A 21,674-nucleotide genomic window follows, 5' to 3' on the forward strand; every position below is an offset into this window, starting at 1 on the left:
TTTTTAAGATCACATTTCCATCTACGTTTAGATCATTTCCATAATCAATACAGTTTTGTTGGGAAGTGAATCAAATTTCAGTAATGTGACAAATAATTGTCTCTAAGTCTAACCACACATTTGAACATGGAGTAACTGTATCGTGAAGAATGAATGATTTCATTACAACAGCTAGTCATTAAGAAACATGTGTCGATAGTAAAGCTTTCTAAATGAGCTCAATTTTCCTGCCGGGACTTTTTTGAGACGAGCAGGAAAAGCTCCTCTACTGCCTCCGGTGGAATGACGGTGAACTGCAGGGCAGACGAACACATTTCATCACCAACACGAGCCAAACTTTGGAGCAAAAAGTTTCTTTGCTTCCTAAAAACCTCCACAAATGTCTGTCTTCAAGCTGTCTATCACGCCGGAACAACCATACACAAGTCTGGTTCTCCACAGGAGGACCTCATCACTTTTTTTGCGGTTTCTGCAGCAACACTTTTTCATGTTTTTATTTACAAGCTATAAAGTATTCAACCAACCATTTTTTTCCTGTTTCTCTTTTTTTATTCTAGCATCTTCCACAATTTTTTGCCACTCAACTCCAGTTCTTCCTATTATTATTATTAATATTACTATTAATATTATCTATTTTATCCATTCAACTAGAAACCGGGCAGACTGTGGAGGAGCAGAGGAGAACCTCTGAGCCTTCAGGGCAGAAATTGGATTTTGTTCATCAAGCTTGTCTTCCCATCTGGAAAACCTTCAAGCAACCACTGAGAGAAATATCTTCACTCTGACATCATCCTGAACCGGATCACACGCTTGAACGTGCAGCAGATTATTTTACAGTGAAAAAGCATTTCTGGAGCTTCTGCTTTGGATCTGGATGCTGAACCTCCAGAACAAACATTTCACTTCATTTCATTTGTGCAGATGTTGGAATTCTTGTTCGAGCTGCTCTTTTTGACACCCCCCCCCCCCCCCCCCCCCCCCCCCCCCAAACACACACACTGAACTTTGGTCACCCAGTCAGTGGATACAACTACATCCGGTAGTGAATCCAAACCTCCACGCGGTTTTTTACCTGTCCGCCTGAAGCTCAACTTTAATGTGCGACTCCCCTGTATTCATTTGTTTATTTGTTTATTTATTTATTTATCATTATTAAAACATTTAAAAGGCAGAAGTAAAATCTTACAAAGAGAGCGTAAAATCTGAATTTGGAACCGGCTGGAAGCGGCGGAGCAAAGACAGAGAGTTACAGCATATCAGTAGAGAAGTACATCACACTTCATTCAGTTGAAGGGAAAGTTCTTCTCTAAATCCAAAATCTGGAGGAAACAGTTTAGATTCACATTTGGAGCAAAACCGTCAGAGAGACTCTGGCAGAACCCGAAAAAAACACAACTTCTCCCCAAACTGCATCTTTTTTTTCCTCTGGACCGTTTTTTCTTCACGTTTAAGAGATCTGGATCCGCTGGAGGAGACATCCTCCTGGAAAAGAACGGAGAATTCATCATAAAAATATGTAATGATACAGAAATAATTCATTCAGACTCTGCCAGAAGTCAGAACTTCTAGGGACAGGAGCCGTCCCCAGAGTATTAGCACACTACATCTCCCAGCAACCCCAGCACACACTTCCTGACTCTCATTCACTCCATCAACCACAGTCTACTTAAGCTCTGCACTGAGCCTCACTCAGTGTGAAGTATTGCTTGTGCCACTCTGCCTTCAGTACTGAGAGTCACATCTAGACCTGATCTTCTGTTTCTGAGTCCGTTTGCCCGCCGCCTGCCCCGCCCTCGGCTGAACTCTGACTACCCCGTCTCTCCTCTGATGCTCTTGTGCCTGTTATCGCCTCCCGCCTGCCTGACCCTGATTCAGCTTTGTGGACTTTTAGCTGAGCTGATAAACCTGCTGATCTGGATCCAGCCGTCTGCCTGTTCTTGTGACAGACCCACAATATTTATCCAGATTACATAACATCAGGTAAAGATTTGCCAAGCGGTCAAACGCAGAAACAAAGAAATCCAGAAATAAAAACGTTTTGTTTTGCAGTTTGTTCAGATTGAAGTTTAAGGATTTTTGTTGTTGATTTTTTTCATTTATGTTAACAGATTTTAGTTGTAACTAGAAGGAGCTGCATTTCCAGAAGAAAATGCAGGGTTGAATGCTGTACTGCTGAATGAAAGCTGAATTAGCTGAAGAAATGGCTGAACTGTACTGGAAGAACCATGAAAAGTTAAAGGTGCAAAAGTCCTAGCAGGAATAAGCTGAAAAAGTTGAACATTGTAATAGTAGAATGGCTGAAATAGGTCAAAATTTGTAGGACTTAAGCATGAAAGCTGAAATTGTTGAAAAAATGGCTGAATTGTTGAAAATTTGAAAATGTTGCTAAAATGGCTAAAAGTACTAGCATTGGAATCAGCATCATCAACTGACTCCAAAAAACACGTTGTTTGAGAGTATTATATTGGTAAAAGCTACATGTTCTAAGTTGAGAGAAAATCCACTCTTTCCAAAATGGCGGTTTTTCTATTGATTTTATCTCCATAGCAACCATTTTATGTTTGGGTCGCCTGGAGATGAGGAACAAATCAACGTCGGTTTCAGATGAATCGGAAAAAGTAAACTTTTGGACGTCCTTAGCAACGAGCTTTGTTTGCTAACCACGCCCACATTCCTTATATGTCCAGATCCAGTGAATTTCAATATGTTCCGTTCCAGCCATGGATGAAGTTTATTGCAACATTTGCTTCAGATTTTGTCAAAAAATGCCCAGCAAACAGTAGGTTGTGTTGCCATCCCATAATAATTTTAAAACGTATGTTGAAGTCCAAAGCCTTGTGAGCATTTCAATGTTTGAACGGTGCCTCTAGTTGAAAGCATTTTAAAGTTATAATGCTTGAAAGCAACAAAGGTTTTCAAGGATTCTCCATGTATTTAAATGAAGCAAAAATCTTGGAAAATCTTGGAATATCTTGAAAAGTTCAAAGATTTGAAAGACTAAAAGTCGTAGCTGAAAGGAATAAGCTGAAAGAGTTGAAGATTGTAATAGTAGAAGGATTAAAATAGGTGAAATTTTGAAGAAGTTTAAAATTGCCTCACATTTTGGCACAAAATGGCCGCCAAACTGTAGGTGGTGTTGCCATCCCATAATAATTTTGAGCCTTATGTTGAAGTCCAAAACCTTGTGAACATTTGCATATTTGAACGGTGTCTCTAGCCAAAAGAATGTTAAAGTTACAATTGTTTAAAAAAGCAAAGGTGTGGCCAATGGAGCAAAAAGATTGGAAAATCTGGGAATATCCGGGAATATCTGGAAAAGTTCTAAGATTTGAAGGACCAAAAGTCATAGCTGAAAGGAATAAGATGAAAGGGTTGAACATTGTAATAGTAGAATGGTAAAAATAGGTGAAAGTTTGAAGAAGTTTAAAATTGCCTCACATTTTGGCACAAAATGGCCGCCAAACTGTAGGTGGTGTTGCCATCCCATAATAATTTTGAACCTTATGTTGAAGTCCAAAACCTTGTGAACATTTCAATATTTGAACGGTGTCTCTAGCCAAAAGAATGTTAAAGTTACAATTGTTTAAAAAAGCAAAGGTGTGGCCAATGGAGCAAAAAGATTGGAAAATCTGGGAATATCCGGGAATATCTGGAAAAGTTCTAAGATTTGAAGGACCAAAAGTCATAGCTGAAAGGAATAAGATGAAAGGGTTGAACATTGTAATAGTAGAATGGTAAAAATAGGTGAAAGTTTGAAGAAGTTTAAAATTGCCTCACATTTTGGCACAAAATGGCCGCCAAACTGTAGGTGGTGTTACCATCCCATAATAATTTTTAAACCTTATGTTGAAGTCCAAAACCTTGTGAACATTTCAATATTTGAACGGTGTCTCTAGCCAAAAGAATGTTAAAGTTACAATTGTTTAAAGAAGCAAAGGTGTGGCCAATGGAGCAAAAACATTGGAAAATCTGGGAATATCCGGGAATATCTGGAAAAGTTCAAGGATTTGAAGGACCAAAAGTCATAGCTGAAAGGAATAAGCTGAAAGGGTTGAACATTGTAATAGTAGAATGGTAAAAATAGGTGAAAGTTTGAAGAAGTTTAAAATTGCTTAATTTTGGCACAAAATGGCCGCCAAACTGTAGGTGGTGTTGCCATCCCATAATAATTTTGAACCTTATGTTGAAGTCCAAAACCTTGTGAACATTTGCATATTTGAACGGTGTCTCTAGCCAAAAGAATGTTAAAGTTACAATTGTTTAAAGAAGCAAAGGTGTGGCCAATGGAGCAAAAAGATTGGAAAATCTGGGAATATCCGGGAATATCTGGAAAAGTTCAAGGATTTGAAGGACCAAAAGTCATAGCTGAAAGGAATAAGCTGAAAGGGTTGAACATTGTAATAGTAGAATGGTAAAAATAGGTGAAAGTTTGAAGAAGTTTAAAATTGCCTCACATTTTGGCACAAAATGGCCGCCAAACTGTAGGTGGTGTTACCATCCCATAATAATTTTGAACCTTATGTTGAAGTCCAAAACCTTGTGAACATTTCAATATTTGAACGGTGTCTCTAGCCAAAAGAATGTTAAAGTTACAATTGTTTAAAAAAGCAAAGGTGTGGCCAATGGAGCAAAAAGATTGGAAAATCTGGGAATATCCGGGAATATCTGGAAAAGTTCTAAGATTTGAAGGACCAAAAGTCATAGCTGAAAGGAATAAGATGAAAGGGTTGAACATTGTAATAGTAGAATGGTAAAAATAGGTGAAAGTTTGAAGAAGTTTAAAATTGCCTCACATTTTGGCACAAAATGGCCGCCAAACTGTAGGTGGTGTTACCATCCCATAATAATTTTGAACCTTATGTTGAAGTCCAAAACCTTGTGAACATTTCAATATTTGAACGGTGTCTCTAGCCAAAAGAATGTTAAAGTTACAATTGTTTAAAGAAGCAAAGGTGTGGCCAATGGAGCAAAAACATTGGAAAATCTGGGAATATCCGGGAATATCTGGAAAAGTTCAAGGATTTGAAGGACCAAAAGTCATAGCTGAAAGGAATAAGATGAAAGGGTTGAACATTGTAATAGTAGAATGGTAAAAATAGGTGAAAGTTTGAAGAAGTTTAAAATTGCTTAATTTTGGCACAAAATGGCCGCCAAACTGTAGGTGGTGTTGCCATCCCATAATAATTTTGAACTTTATGTTGAAGTCCAAAACCTTGTGAACATTTCAATATTTGAACGGTGTCTCTAGCCAAAAGAATGTTAAAGTTACAATTGTTTAAAGAAGCAAAGGTGTGGCCAATGGAGCAAAAACATTGGAAAATCTGGGAATATCCGGGAATATCTGGAAAAAATCAAGGATTTGAAGGACCAAAAGTCATAGCTGAAAGGAATAAGCTGAAAGGGTTGAACATTGTAATAGTAGAATGGTAAAAATAGGTGAAAGTTTGAAGAAGTTTAAAATTGCTTAATTTTGGCACAAAATGGCCGCCAAACTGTAGGTGGTGTTGCCATCCCATAATAATTTTGAACCTTATGTTGAAGTCCAAAACCTTGTGAACATTTCAATATTTGAACGGTGTCTCTAGCCAAAAGAATGTTAAAGTTACAATTGTTTAAAGAAGCAAAGGTGTGGCCAATGGAACAAAAACATTGGAAAATCTGGGAATATCCGGGAATAAATGGAAAAGTTCAAAGATTTGAAGGACCAAAATATCATAGCTAGAATAAGATGAAAGAGCTGAACATTTTCATAGTCGAACGGTTAAAATAGGTGAAAAATTGTAGAAGGAGTTTAACTGTGAACTTCTGAACGAAAAATTCTCCATGTATTTCAATGGAGCAAAAATTCCCGGAAAACCTGGAATATCTTAAAAAGTAAAAGGATTTGAAAAACCAAAAGTCATAGCAGAAATAAGATGAAAGAGATGAACATTTTAAAAGTAGAATGGTTAAAATAGGTTAAAAATTGTAGAAGTAGTTAAACGCCAAAAAACGGCGGAAGATACTATAATAACTAGAAGGAGCTGCATTTCCAGAAGAAAATGCAGGGTTGAATGCTGTATTGCTGAATGAAAGCAGAAATATGATGAAAAAGCTGAACATTGTAAAAGTAGAATGTCTAAAATAGGTCAAACATTGTAGAAGGAGTTAAGCATGAAAGCTGTAATTGTTGAAAAAATGGCTGAAATTTCCTGGAATATTTTGAAAAATTAAAGCACCAAAATTCAAAGGTCATTGTAAAAGTAGAATGACCAAAACAGGTCAAAATTTGTAGACAGAGTTAAGCATGAAAGTTGAAATTGTTGAAAAAATGGATGTACGGTTGAAAATTTAAAGATGATGCTAAAATGGCTAAAAGTGCTAGCATCAGCATCATCAACTGACTCAAAAAATCACATTGTTTAAGAGTGTCATGTTGGTAAAAGCTACATGTTCTAAGTTGACAGAAAATCCACTTTTTTCAAAATGGCGGCTTTTCTATTGATTTTATCTCCATAGCAACCATTTTATGTTTGGTTCGCCTGGAGATGAGGAACAAATCAACGTCGGTTTCAGATGTATCGGAAAAAGTAAACTTTTGGACGTCCTTAGCAACGAGCTTTGTTTGCTAACCACGCCCACATTCCTTATATGTCCAGATCCAGTGAATTTCAATATGTTCAGTTCCAGCCATGGATGAAGTTTATTGCAACATTTGCTTCAGATTTTGTCAAAAAATGCCCACCAAACAGTAGGTTGTGTTGCCATCCCATAATAATTTCAAAACGTATGTTGAAGTCCAAAGCCTTGTGAGCATTTCAATGTTTGAACGGTGTCTCTAGCTGAAAGCTTGTTAAAGTTATGATGCTTGAAAGCAACAAAGGTTTTCAAGGATTCTCCATGTATTTAAATGAAGCAAAAATCTTGGAAAATCCTGGAAAATCTTGGAATATCTTGAAAAGTTCAAAGATTTGAAAGACTAAAAGTCGTAGCTGAAAGGAATAAGCTGAAAGGGTTGAACATTGTAATAGTAGAAGGATTAAAATATGTGAAAGTTTGAAGAAGTTTAAAACTGCCTCACATTTTGGCACAAAATGGCCGCCAAACTGTAGGTGGTGTTGCCATCCCATAATAATTTTGAACTTTATGTTGAAGTCCAAAACCTTGTGAACATTTCAATATTTGAACGGTGTCTCTAGCCAAAAGAATGTTAAAGTTACAATTGTTTAAAGAAGCAAAGGTGTGGCCAATGGAGCAAAAACATTGGAAAATCTGGGAATATCCGGGAATATCTGGAAAAGTTCAAAGATTTGAAGGACCAAAATGTCATAGCTAGAATAAGATGAAAGAGCTGAACATTTTCATAGTCGAACGGTTAAAAAAAGGTGAAAAATTGTAGAAGGAGTTTAACTGTGAACTTCTGAACAAAAAATTCTCCATGTATTTCAATGGAGCAAAAATTCCCGGAAAACCTGGAATATCTTAAAAAGTAAAAGGATTTGAAAAACCAAAAGTCATAGCAGAAATAAGATGAAAGAGATGAACATTTTAAAAGTAGAATGGTTAAAATAGGTTAAAAATTGTAGAAGTAGTTAAACGCCAAAAAACGGCGGAAGATACTATAATAATAATAACTAGAAGGAGCTGCATTTCCAGAAGAAAATGCAGGGTTGAATGCTGTACTGCTGAATGAAAGCTGAATTAGCTGAAGAAATGGCTGAACTGTACTGGAAGAACCATGAAAAGTTAAAGGTGCAAAAGTCCTAGCAGGAATAAGCTGAAAAAGTTGAACATTGTAATAGTAGAATGGCTGAAATAGGTCAAAATTTGTAGGACTTCAGCATGAAAGCTGAAATTGTTGAAGAAATGGCTGAATTGTTGAAAATTTGAAGTTGTTGCTAAAATGGCTAAAAGTACTAGCATTGGAATCAGCATCATCAACTGACTCCAAAAAACACGTTGTTTGAGAGTATTATATTGGTAAAAGCTACATGTTCTAAGTTGATAGAAAATCCACTCTTTTCAAAATGGCGGCTTTTCTATTGATTTTATCTCCATAGCAACCATTTTATGTTTGGGTCGCCTGGAGATGAGGAACAAATCAACGTCGGTTTCAGATGAATCGGAAAAAGTAAATTTTTGGACGTCCTTAGCAACGAGCTTTGTTTGCTAACCACGCCCACATTCCTTATATGTCCAGATCCAGTGAATTTCAATATATTCAGTTCCAGCCATGGATGAAGATTATTGCAACATTTGCTTCAGATTTTGTCAAAAAATGCCCACCAAACAGTAGGTTGTGTTGCAATCCCATAATAATTTCAAAACGTATGTTGAAGTCCAAAGCCTTGTGAGCATTTCAATGTTTGAACGGTGCCTCTAGCTGAAAGATTGTTAAAGTTATAATGCTTGAAAGCAACAAAGGTTTTCAAGGATTCTCCATGTATTTAAATGAAGCAAAAATCTTGGAAAATCCTGGAAAATCTTGGAATATCTTGAAAAGTTCAAAGATTTGAAAGACTAAAAGTCGTAGCTGAAAGGAATAAGCTGAAAGGGTTGAACATTGTAATAGTAGAAGGATTAAAATAGGTGAAAGTTTGAAGAAGTTTAAAATTGCCTCACATTTTGGCACAAAATGGCCGCCAAACTGTAGGTGGTGTTGCCATCCCATAATAATTTTGAACCTTATGTTGAAGTCCAAAACCTTGTGAACATTTCAATATTTGAACGGTGTCTCTAGCCAAAAGAATGTTAAAGTTACAATTGTTTAAAAAAGCAAAGGTGTGGCCAATGGAGCAAAAACATTGGAAAATCTGGGAATATCCGGGAATATCTGGAAAAGTTCAAAGATTTGAAGGACCAAATGTCATAGCTGAAAGGAATAAGCTGAAAGGGTTGAACATTGTAATAGTAGAATGGTAAAAATAGGTGAAAGTTTGAAGAAGTTTAAAATTGCCTCACATTTTGGCACAAAATGGCCGCCAAACTGTAGGTGGTGTTGCCATCCCATAATAATTTTGAACCTTATGTTGAAGTCCAAAACCTTGTGAACATTTCAATATTAGAACGGTGTCTCTAGCCAAAAGAATGTTAAAGTTACAATTGTTTAAAGAAGCAAAGGTGTGGCCAATGGAGCAAAAAGATTGGAAAATCTGGGAATATCCGGGAATATCTGGAAAAGTTCAAAGATTTGAAGGACCAAAATGTCATAGCTAGAATAAGATGAAAGAGCTGAACATTTTCATAGTTGAACGGTTAAAATAGGTGAAAAATTGTAGAAGGAGTTTAACTGTGAACTTCTGAACGAAAAATTCTCCATGTATTTCAATGGAGCAAAAATTCCCGGAAAACCTGGAATATCTTAAAAAGTAAAAGGATTTGAAAAACCAAAAGTCATAGCAGAAATAAGATGAAAGAGATGAACATTTTAAAAGTAGAATGGTTAAAATAGGTTAAAAATTGTAGAAGTAGTTAAACGCCAAAAAACGGCGGAAGATACTATAATAACTAGAAGGAGCTGCATTTCCAGAAGAAAATGCAGGGTTGAATGCTGTACTGCTGAATGAAAGCTAAATTTGCTGAAGAAATGTCTGAACTGTACTGGAAAAACCTTGAAAAGTTAAATGATCAAAAGTCCTAGTAGGAATAAGCTGAAAAAGGTGAACATTGTAATAGTAGAATGTCTAAAATAGGTCATAATTTGTAGAAGGAGTTAAGCATTAAAGCTGAAATTGTTGAAAAAATGGCTGAACTGTTGAAAATTTGAAGATGTTGCTAAAATGGCTAAAAGTGCTAGCATTGGAATCAGCATCATCACCCGACTCAAAAAAACACATTGTTTGAGAGTATCATATTGGTAAAAGCTACATGTCTAAGTTGATAGAAAATCCACTTTTTTCAAAATGGCGGCTTTTCTATTAATTCTATCTCCATAGCAACCATTTTATGTTTGGGTCGCCTGGGGATGACGAACCAATTGACGTCAGTTTCAGAAAAATCAGAAAAAGTAAACCTTTGGACGTCCATAGCAACGAAGTTTGTTTGCTAACCACGCCCACATTCCTTATATGTCCAGATCCAGTGAATTTCAATATGTTCAGTTCCAGCCATGGATGAAGTTAAATGCAATATTTGCTTCAGATTTGGTCAAAAAATGGCCACCAACAGTAGGTTGTGTCGACATCCCATAATGATTTCTAAACCTATTTTATAGTCCAAAGCTTTGTGATCAATTTAACGTTTGAACGGTATCTCTAGCTAAAGGCATGTTGAAGTTACAATGGTTGAAAGAACCAAAGGTTTTCAAGGATTCTCAATGTATTTAAATGGAGCGAAAATCTTGGAAAATCCTGGAAAATCCTGGAATATCTTGAAAAGTTCAAAGATTTGAAGGACCAAAAGTAATAGCTGAAAGGAATAAGCTGAAGGAGTTGAACATTGAAATAGTAGAATGATTGAAATAGGTGAAAGTTTGAAGAAGTTTAAAATTGCCTCACATTTTGGCACAAAATGGCCGCCAAACTGTAGGTGGTGTTGCCATCCCATAATAATTTTGAGCCTTATATTGAAGTCCAAAACCTTGTGAACATTTCAATGTTTGAACGGTGTCTCTAGCCAAAAGAATGTTAAAGTTACAATTGTTTAAAGAAGCAAAGGTGTGGCCAATGGAGCAAAAATATTGGAAAATCCGGGAATAACCGGGACTATCTGGAAAAGTTCAAGGATTTGAAGGACAAAATGTCATAGCTAGAATAAGATGAAAGAGCTGAACATTTTAATAGTTGAATGGTTAAAATAGGTGAAAAATTGTAGAAGAAGTTTAACTGTGAACTTCTGCACGAAAATTTCTCCATGTATTTCAATGGAGAAAAAATCATGGAAAATCCTGGAATATCTTAAAAAGTTCAAGGATTTGAAAAACCAAAAGTCATAGCAGTAATAAGCTGAAAGAGCTGAACAGTTTAATAGTTGAATGGTTAAAATAGGTTGAAAATTGTAGAAGGAGTTAAGTGCCGAAAAACGGCGGAAGATAGCGTAAGAGGAAAACAAAGGGTTGAATGCTATACAGCATTCAACCAACTAGAAGGGGCTGCATTTCCAGAAGAAAATGCAGGGTTGAATGCTGTATTGCTGAATGAAAGCTGAATTTGCTACAGAAATGGCTGAACAGAGCTGGAAGAGCTCAACATTTTAAACGTAGAATGGTCAAAGTGGGTAAAAAACTGTATAAGAAGTTAAGCTATAAGATTTCCCATGTATTTTAATGAAGCAAAAATCCTCGAATATCTTTAAAAGTTCAAAGATTTGGGGGAAAAAAGTCATAGGGGGAATAAGCTGACAAAGTTGAACATTGTAATAGTAGAATGCCTGAAATAGGTCAAAATTTGTAGGACTTAAGCATGAAAGCTGAAATTGTTCAAAAAATAGCTGAACTGTTGAAAATTTGAAGATGTTGCTAAAATGGCTAAAAGTTCAAACATTTTTGCAGTTCAAAAATGTTTGAACTGCAGCTTCCAGCTACGAGGAGTTTCAGATCCAGTGAATTTCAATATGTTCAGTTCTAGCCATGGATGAAGTTTATTGCAATATTTGCTTCAGATTTTGTAATAAAATGGCCACCAAACAGTAGGTTGTGTCGACATCCCATAATGATTTATAAACGTATTTTATTGTCCAAAGCCTTGTGATCAATTTAATGTTTGAACAGTGTCTGTAGCTAAAGGCATGTTGAAGTTATGATGGTTGAAAGAACCAAAGGTTTTCAAGGATTCTCAATGTATTTAAATGGAGGAAAAATCTTGGAAAATCCTGGAATATCTTGAAAGGTTCAAGGGTTTGAAAGACCAAAATTAATAGCTGAAAGGATTAGGCTGAAAGATCTTAACATAGCAACAGTAAAATGGTTAAAATAGGTTTAAAAAAACAGTTTAAAATCGCCTCACATTTAGGCACAAAATGGCCGCAAAACCGTAGTTGGTGTTGCCATCCCATAATAATTTCAAAACTTATATTGAAATACAAAGTCTTATGAGCAGTTTAATGTTTGAACGGTGTTTCTAGCTAAAGGCATGTCAAAGGTAGGAGAGTTAAAAGCAACAAAGGTATCAAATTTGAAAACACAAAATGGCTGCCAAACCCTCCCTATCTCTTAATGATTTCAAACCTTGATGGTACAGTCTAATGCATTGATCATTTAAAACTACAGTAGACATACAGTAATCTCATCCAGTAGGGGGCACCATGTACAATACTGTGTCACATGATTAAATTTCCCAACTGTGCATGTATCATCAATCACAGCACAGTCATCCATGTATAGTGGAAAGATATATTGATCATCAGCTAGCTAGCTGAATGACACAGCATTATATTGCCATTTTACCAGTAACATATGTGGAGTAACAACATGATAGTCACTTCTCGTAACAGCCGCCTAACTCATGGTGTGGGAATTAACACTTCCCATGAGCCTTAGCGGCCGTGGGCGGGGCTAAGGCCAGGGTCCTGACGTTTGTTGTGTTTGTGTGTGTGCTTTAAGCTGCTCTGATCATTTTAACGTTTGAATGGTGTCTCTAGCTAAAATTGTGTGGAAGTTGTAAGGGTTGGAAGAATCAAAGGTTGTCAAAGATTGAATGCTGTACTGCTTAATGAAAGCTGAACTTGCTGATGAAATGGCTGAACTGTCCTGGAAAATCCTGGAAAATCCCTAAAAGTTAAAGGATAAAAAGTCAAAACTTATGAGTAACACCACCTGAAAGAAAATTCTTCCATGAAACGAAATATATTTAAGTGAGTGGAACTGAATTTTATCAAGAAAGGCAAGGTAAAAAACCATAAAGAAAAAGTTGAATGCTGGAATTGAACTCAGAACCTCAGTATGATAAACCATCCACCTTAGCCACTGAGCTAACACTCTAGTTACAATACAATGCAGCCGGTATAAATAAATAAGGCTTGTCGTGTACCGGTCTAGTGGGCGAAGCCGAGTTGAAACGATTTCATGCCACAGTTCGTATTTTACGTCGAAAAACGAACGAAAGTTTTCCCTTTTCAAAAGTCGAAGGATTTGAATGACCAAAATTGATGGTAAAAAAATTGTGGAGGTAAAAAAATTGTAGAAGGAGTTAAACAAGGACCGAAATAGTTGAAAAAATGGCTGAATTAATGAAAATTTGAAGATTTGAAGGAAAGGAATGAACTGAACTGTTTCATACAATGGTTAAAGTAAGTAAAAACCTGTAAAAGGGGCTAAGCACAAGGATTCTCTATGTATTTTAATGGAGCATAAAATCCTGGAAAATCCTGGAATATCTTAAAAAGTTCTATGATTTGAATGACCAAAAGTAATAACTGTAATAAGTTGAAAGAGTTGAACATTTTAAAAGTTGGTTAGAAGAAAATTTTAAGGGTCCGAACCGAGTGTCGAACCCGGAACCCCATGTACCATAACTTCCCAATGCATTTTAATAGGGCAAAAATTCCCGGAAAAACTGGAATATCTTAAAAAGTACAACGATTAGAAGTACCAAAAGTCATAGCAATAATGAGCTGAAAGAGCTGAACATTTTAAAAGTTGAATGGTAAAAATCGGTTAAAAACTGTAGAAGGAGTTAAGTGTCAAAAAACGGCGGAAGATAGTATAAATAATAATAAATAAAGAGAAACAGGAAAACAAAGGGTTGAATGCTTTACAGCATTCAACCAATAATAAATAAAGAGAAACAGGAAAACAAAGGGTTGAATGCTTTACAGCATTCAACCAATAATAAATAAAGAGAAACAGGAAAACAAAGGGTTGAATGCTTTACAGCATTCAACCAATAATAATAATAATATATAAAGAGAAACAGGAAAACAAAGGGTTGAATGCTTTACAGCATTCAACCAATAATAATAATAATATATAAAAAGAAACAGGAAAACAAAGGGTTGAATGCTTTACAGCATTCAACCAATAAAGTTCAGATTTGTTACATTTGTGGGTCTTATTGATTGACAGGTGGATGGACTCAAGAGAAGCTCCGCCCACCTCGGCGGAGCTTGCGGACGTCTTTGACTTTCTGCTAAATTAGCTTTGTGTGAGTCCATAGGAGACAAGTTTAAAACCAAAATGTGAATGTTTGGAGATAAAAAAAGGATATTAGATCACGTCTTCATAAAATAACTTTCAAAATAAAATGCTTTAAGCTTCAGAGACGAAACTAACAAACAACTATTGTTGACAGTTTAAATGTGTGCAAATCTCACACAGACCCCTAAAAACAAACTTTACACGGTTTATTTTGTCAACATTCTTCTATTTTAACATGAGGCTACGGAGCATCCGCGGAAAGCAGCCGTGGTTCTGTCTTCTGCAGCAGGTGGGCGCTTGGTCCCACCCCCCCTGGTGTGAACAGAGGTGTGTGGGCGGGGCATCCGGAGGGCTGAGGCGGATCTTTGGCTCGACGGCTGTGAGACAGACTTCATGGCATCAGCAGAACCTGGTCAAGACTTTCCCAGAACCTTCATCCGGTCGTTGCGGTCACTCAGTCAGACTTGCTGGATCATGTGGGTTCTTTTCCTCCACACCATCACACTCCCACCACCGTGTTTTCTCGTTGCTATTTCAATGACACAACTCTGGATTTTTGGTTTGTGACACCGGATTAAATTAGGATTAGATCAGGATCTGATGCCTTTGCAGGTGATTCATCTGCACACTTTTTAACATCCGTGACCTGAAGAGACTCAGATAACGGACATGTGTTGGAGGTTCAGCTCTTGGAGGCCACATGGGGGTTTTCGGCATTTCCTTGGGCATTGAACCTGCAGCCGCTGCAACTTTTTCAACAAAGTCAATCTGACTTGATATATCTTGAATCTTGAATATGAAATAAACATTGGTTCAGCGCTGCAGAATGTAAAGATCAGGCAAAAAAAACAGAACCCCAGAAACATCAGCAGAAGTTTGGTTTACCTTCCTGGAGTCTTTGACGAACGTCAGGACGTAAAGACTGCCTTCATACTCGTAGAAAAGCACCAGACGCTTCTTCTGCTTTCGGATGATCCAGTGTGCTGTGGGGGAGGAGGGAGGGAACGAAGAATGAAGCAACGCCACACCCTCACAGGTACAAACAGGACGTTCTCTTCACGTCTGAGACCTCTTTGGAGGTCAGCTTCTTACTCGGCTGATGCGTGTCGTCCAGGTACAGCTCCAGGGATTGGTTGACCTTCTTCACCTGGACGTTCTGCCCCTCCTCTATGGTCAGGACCCACTTCCTGCGGTCCATGTCGTTTTTTTAACGGCAGACGGGGGGAAAGACCTTCAGCTGGAGGAACCCAACGGACCGAACGGCACTGCTGTCAAAGAGAGAAAAAAACATGAACAGGAAGCAGAAGAAGCTCCTGACAGGAAGCAGTATCTGCAGATCTTCCCAGCTTCTTTCAGCCCACATCCAAGAAGAGTCAACGAAGAACCCTTCAGAACCAACACAATAATCCGGTCTGAACTCTACAGAACAGCAGCGTCTGTGGAGCAGCAGATCTTCTGATGAAGCATCCAGAATCCGTATCTGACCTCCACATCCTCCCTTTACCCTGAACCCCCCACACTAAGGTTCTCTGAAGGTTCCTCAGGCTGGACAGAACCGACGAACCCTCAGAGCTTAGAGACGGAGTCTGACCTGCAGCTTCCTACAGAACCTCCGATTTCTGCTGGATCCTCTGGTGTCAGGCGGGAAGTTTGGAGGGAATAGGTGGACCTGTAGAGATGGAGGATCCGCTGGAACCAGACGGGTTCTCCTGAGGTTCTCCTGAGGTTCTCCTCTTCTCCTGGAAAGCTTTAGACTCTCACAGCTTTGAGTTTCAGTGCAGAGACGTTTGAAAAAATTCAATTCAATTCAAGTTTATTTTTATAGCCCAAATTCACAACAACAGTCGCACCGACACTTGGACTCTGCGGAAGGCTGCAGGTTTGCGGCTGCAGGGCTCATTTAAAGAGCGGAGCGGCCCGAGCTGACGCATGCGCAACACGCGCCGAATGGACGGGGTGCTCAGTTGAGAAACAGACGGCCACGCGGGGAATGTGTCGCATTATCTCAGCAGGTGTGACTTGATCAGAACCAAGGCTGAATGTTTCCGGTTTCAGTAAAGCAGAATGAAATAAATGTGAAAAGCAAACAGGTAAAGGCATTTTTTTTTTTTTACAACTTGATTGCATAAAGTAAATGTAACGGTGACAGAAAGTGATGAGCGGGCCTGACATGACGTCAGAGGCAGACGAAGGCGCGAGGGGACAGACGTTGGAAAACAAAACAAAAAAGAACGGTTGGACGGGGAGAGAGACTGGTCGGATGGGATGTCTCGGCTTCTTAAAAAATTGTTTTGAAGAAAATAACCTGGAGCAGGTTCGACAGTGATTTTGAGACGGCAGTATCTCGCTCGTTACGTGAGCAGTGCAGGAAGACAGCCAGCACGTAAGGAGGAGTTCCCCAGGCCGCAAGCATCGGGATTTCGGAGGCGGGGCCCGGAGGCAGGGCACGGAGGCGGAGCGCGGTGTCTGTGACAGCTCCGTCAGCGGAGAAGAGGAGTTCCCGCAGAGCGGCCGTATTGCTGAGCAGTTTCTGAAAGAGTATTCCCCTGCCATACAGCTAACATCCCAGTGATTCACTGTGGTAATTCACCAGCTGTACACCATTCTACTGGTCTGGAGAGAAGGTACTGTTTTATTTTATCTTTTGAAGCTGAGAATTCAGTTCAAGCCGGGAAAACATCTGAGGCCAAGGAGGCGGGCACCACTGTCTTTGAACATTTACGTTTTTGAAGACCATTCGGGATTAGCGACCAGTCCGATTTCCCCGCGGAAAAGAACCGTCTGAAGCTAACTGTCAAAACCGTTAACTGACTGTTACGCCGTTCGGGCATCTCGCGCCCATTCTGGAAGAAAACTGTTATCAACGTCTGGAGTTAGTTAATCGGAGGAAGTCGAGAGCTCTACTGTCTTGATTTATTCATTTCTATTTGTTCATTTGTTTGATCACCATTTTATATTGGATCTATTTATTTATTTATTGTGTGGTTTATTGACTTTCAAGTTTTTTTTTGTTTCCGGACTGTCAAATAATTCACCTGGTGTTTTACATCCAAATCTGTTTTCTTTTGAACATACAAAGTAGAAAGTAATATTTCTTTTACTACTTTAGAGAGGTAACACAGATTAATCCTTGTTCAAATAAATGTTTGCTGTTTTCATTGAGCCAGTTACAGAGGTCTAGGTTTTAATTTTTGAAGATTGTTCTGGGTTAGGGGCACTCCATCACTCTGGCTGGTTGTTGTAAAGGCAGGATCTGTGCAAGTGAGCTTCAAGTGCATTGCAGAACGACGCTTCAGCTGACTGACAAGGATCAAGTTCTGAAGCCTGTCTTACTACACCCATTCACTACCAAAAGGTTTTAGAGTTAGGCCAGGGTGACAGAACACACACCTTCCAAACGAAGGCACAGGAGTTAAAGGGACTGACAGGTGTGGGCAGGGACCTGCAATACTGTTAGTCGACCAGAGCAAGCTTAATATTTGTACCCCTATTAGTTAGGATTTCAATCCTTTACATTTGGCGTCACGAACAGGATCTACATTACATTGGAAACCCAGATTAAGTGCAGGAATATTGATTCGTAGTCATAGCTTCAACATGTCGGAGTTGGAGGGTTTAAAGAAGGATTTTGCTGATTTACAAAGGAGGCTCGTAGAGCAGGCAGGTGCCTTGGAACAGGCTAGGAATGAACAAAGAGAAGCTCTCTCCCTTGCCAAGGCAGTTATTGATCAGCAGGCTACAGCATTGAGAGCACCAGCTGCGGTCGTCATCCATAGGGACCGTAAACTGCCAGACTTTGGGGGTGGATCAGTAAGAGGCGGCGATGAATCTGTTGAGGAATGGATTGCCGAAATGAAGTCAGCTTTTCGAGTGATGAAAACACCCCATGACGATAAAGTTGAGCTGGTTAAGCAACACCTGAAGGGTGAAGCAAAGGCAACAGTTAAATTTATGCTGACGGAGCCGATAGACAGTGTCGAAGAAATATTTGACATTCTTATTCAGACCTATGGAGATAAGATCCCAATTGGCACAAGGTTAAAAGAATTCTATGAAAGAAAACAGATGCCCGGGGAGACCATTCGGTCTTATGCCTATGATTTACAGGACAGGCTAGAACATGTTTTAAGAAGAGAACCAAAGCGTGTCCCAGACCCCGATGTTGTATTAAAGGAACAGTTGGTCTTAGGACTGAAAGAGGACTTTTTGAGGAGGGAATTGAAGAGGAAGGTTCACGAAATGAGGAGCCTCACTTTTGTCGAGCTGTTACAGGCTGCAATTGATTGGTCAGAAGAAGAAGAGATGCCATCTGACCCAGTTACCTCGAGTAGACCCAAAATAAGGGGGGGTGTAAATGCTGCTGTGGCAATGGAGGAGAAACCATCATCTCTGACAATGGAGATGCTGCATGAGGAAATAAAACGAATATCTGCTCGTCAAGAAGAGTTGTACCATGCTCTGCAGAGAAAAGGGGAGGAGGGAGGACAGCGAGCTGCAGCCCCCAGGAGGGTAGCCCTACGAGATAGTGAAGGGAGGTATATCTGCTATAACTGTGGAGAGCCTGGCCATGTTAGCAAGCACTGTTTGAGGAAAGTAGGCAAAGAGACAAGTCAAGCCCCACTCGAGGTCCCAAATCCAGATGTCAGATCAAGTAATCGAAATGGGTCTAAGGAGAACCCCAGTACTTCCGTCATAGGGACCCAGATGGCTGAGTGTATCCTCGCGGAGGTAGATAATGATCTCCGGAGGAGTGCTTTTGGGAAGTGTAGGACTGTCAGTCTAAAGATTGGAGGAATAGAGACAACCTGCCTGTGGGATACAGGCTCTAACGTCACTGCTATCACAGAGTCCCACTTCCGCAAACATTTTGGGAAACAGGGAATGTTGTCTGCCAACTGGATCGAACTTACTGCCGCAAATGGGCTGGATATCCCAGTATTAGGGTGCCTAGAAGTTGAGGTGGAGTGTGTTGGCAGGACAGTGGGCAGAAAGTGCATTTTTGTACTAACTGACACCCATCCCCATGTAGAAAAGTCAAATGGGCTCCCTGGAATTGTGGGCATGAATGTAATAGAAGAACTTGAGGCCATTTTTGCAGATAACGGTGGTTACATGGGGATGGATAATCTCAAAGAGGGTGAGGCCAACATTCGTAGGTTGGTTGCTAAAGTGAGGAAGGAATCTCAGCGCATAACTCCAGATGGAAAGATGGGGTTTGTGAAAGTGGCAGGCCGAGAACCGGTCATGATACCCCCGATGAGTGAGATGGTGGTAGAGGGCCATTGTGAAGTTACATCCAAAGTAGACTGCCCAGTGCTTGTTGAAACGGCACAAAGGTCAGGCCTTCCAAAGGGGCTTGTAGTGGCAAATATCTTGGCTAAAGCTACCAGTGGAAGGGTCCCCGTAAGGGTCATGAACACCAGCGAGAAAGTCATAAAACTTATGCCACGGGCTAGAGTAGCAACCGTGAGCAAACCACAGGAGATACTTTTGAAAGAAGTGGTGCAGGTGGTGGAGAAGGAGGGAGGTCTAGTTGTCAAACACCTAGATGGTATAGAGGTTACGCAGTTGGAAAATGAGGCTGAACGGCTACCCGTTCCAGTCCAAGCAAATACGGAGGGTCTGACTGAATCTCAGTACCAACAACTTGTAAGTCTACTAGCCACCCACCAAGACGTTTTCTCCCAAAATGAGAATGACTATGGGTACACTACATCTGTAACCCATTGTATCTCTACCGGGGATGCCCCTCCCATCAAGCAGAGGCACCGTAGAGTTCCCCCGCAGGTCTTCCAGGAATTCAAAAAACATGTGCATGAGCTTGTTAGCCAGGGCATTCTTAAAGAGAGCACCAGTCCCTGGGCATCACCAGCAGTTATAGTCATAAAGAAAGATGGGAGTGTTCGATTTTGCTGCGACTACAGGCGACTGAACCAAGTGACATGTAAAGATGCTTACCCACTCCCAAGGGTCGAGGAAGCTCTGGATGCACTCGGTGATGCACATTTATTTTCGACTCTAGACCTGACAGCTGGCTACTTTCAAGTAGCAATGAATGAAGAAGACCAGGGGAAGACTGCAGTTACCACACCCTTTGGTCTTTTTGAGTGGACAAGAATGCCATTTGGTTTATGCAATGCTCCAGCCACATTCCAGCGGTTAATGGGGCTTGTCTTAGGTGACCTGAGCTTTGACATCCTGTTGGTTTACTTGGATGATATCCTTGTCTACTCGCGAGATTTTGAGAGCCATTGTGAAAGGCTGGGGCTGGTGTTTCAACGACTCCGACAGCATGGGTTGAAATTGAAGCCATCCAAATGCTTTCTTTTACGCCCTGAGGTCAAGTTTCTAGGTCATTTAATCTCTGCCCAGGGCATCAAAGTTGACATGGAAAAGGTCAGCGCCCTGACTTCCTGGCCAACTCCTAGGAGTGTCAAAGAAGTTAGGCAGGTAGTAGGATTTATGAGTTACTACAGGCGATTTGTGCCTAACTTTGCTCACATGGCAAAACCCCTACATGGTTTACTGGGAAAAAGGGGCAAAGTTAATGAGAATCAGCCATTTGTTTGGACAGCTGACTGCCAAACTGCGCTGGATGAGCTCAAACAATGTCTCACCTCCCCACCAGTCCTGGCATATCCTGATTTCCAAACCCCTTTCATTTTGACTACAGATGGGAGTTCACACGGACTTGGGGCAGTACTTAGCCAAAAGCAAGACGGGGTTGAAAGGGTGGTAGCTTATGCATCCCGCGGGCTTCGTGGTTCAGAAAAGAATGACAAATACTACAGTGCTTTTAAGTTGGAACTATTGGCCCTTAAATGGGCTATCACGGAGAAGTTCAGGGACTACCTGATGTTTTCCAAGTTCACTGTAGTTACGGATCACAACCCCCTGCGCTACTTAGGGACAGCAAACTTAGGGGCGGTAGAACAGCGATGGGTGGCCCAATTGGCTGAATATAACTTTGAGGTCTGCTACAAGCCGGGACGACAGAATATTAATGCAGATGTTTTGTCTAGAATCCCTAAGGAGGAGGAGCCTGAGAGAGAAGATGGGGGCAAAGATTTTATCAGAATTAATTCTGATGAAGTTCGTGCATGTTTGTGGTCAACTGGACAGGACAAGTCAGATCCGATGACCTGTCCAGTCAGTGTACATTCTGTTACAGGAAAAGTGATTAGTGGCCAGACTTGGGATGAGATTGAACAGGCACAAAAGACGGACTTGGCTGTTGGGCTAATTTATCAAATGGTACAGGGGAAGGCTAAAGTGAGCTATGCTGATCTACGGACAGGATCGCCTATTGTTAAAAAGCTCTATAGACAGCTCCCTCGACTCAAGTTTTGTAGAGGTGTTCTCTACCGACATGTTCAAGATCCACGTGATGGTGTGGAGATCAAGCAACTCGTTGTTCCAGAGTCTTTGCAGTTCAAAGTGTTTTTAAGTGTACATGAACATGGTGGGCACTTTGGGGGACAAAGCACTCTAAGTCTCCTGAGAAGGAGCTATTATTGGCCTACTATGGGGCAAGATGTTCAAAGTTGGGTTCAGCAGTGCAAACGATGTGCTCTAGCCAAAGACGTTTTCCCAAAGACTAGGGCCCCTATGACCTGCAGCAATG

The 21,674-nt window shown here is 40.0% G+C and overlaps 1 protein-coding gene across 4 annotated transcripts; it reads right to left on the minus strand.

Moving 5' to 3' along the window:
• Nucleotides 1-1,135: 1,135 nt before the first annotated feature.
• On the minus strand, nt 1,136-20,558 carry LOC144994634 (uncharacterized). Of its 4 annotated transcripts, none has more exons than XM_078953391.1 (5): nt 16,773-20,558; nt 15,642-15,813; nt 15,143-15,315; nt 14,936-15,033; nt 1,136-1,482 (listed from the first exon to the last, which is right to left on the minus strand). In XM_078953391.1, exons 3-5 carry the CDS (start codon nt 15,246-15,248, stop codon nt 1,360-1,362), a joined length of 327 nt encoding a protein of 108 aa, XP_078809517.1. In that variant the 5' UTR covers nt 15,249-15,315; nt 15,642-15,813; nt 16,773-20,558; the 3' UTR covers nt 1,136-1,359. The 4 variants fall into 4 exon arrangements, with proteins under 4 accessions (XP_078809517.1, XP_078809515.1, XP_078809519.1 ...); XM_078953389.1 differs by having other exon boundaries at nt 15,143-15,318; XM_078953393.1 differs by lacking the exon at nt 15,642-15,813.
• Between the last annotated feature and the right edge of the window lie 1,116 nt (nt 20,559-21,674).

The sequence above is a fragment of the Oryzias latipes genome, chromosome 9, assembly GCF_053564925.1.
Source record: "Oryzias latipes strain Hd-rR chromosome 9, Olatipes_Hd-rR_3.1".
Lineage (NCBI taxonomy): Eukaryota > Metazoa > Chordata > Actinopteri > Beloniformes > Adrianichthyidae > Oryzias > Oryzias latipes.

Bases quoted from the DNA above. Each gene is read 5' to 3' on its own strand.
- LOC144994634 (XM_078953393.1), bottom strand. From the start codon at position 15,248: ATGGACCGCAGGAAGTGGGTCCTGACCATAGAGGAGGGGCAGAACGTC. The intron at 15,034-15,142 runs GTAAGAAGCTGA...CCTCCCCCACAG, and splicing joins GGACGACACGCATCAGCCGA to CACACTGGATCATCCGAAAG. The intron at 1,483-14,935 runs GTAAACCAAACT...GTTCTTTTCCAG, and splicing joins TCGTCAAAGACTCCAGGAAG to GAGGATGTCTCCTCCAGCGG.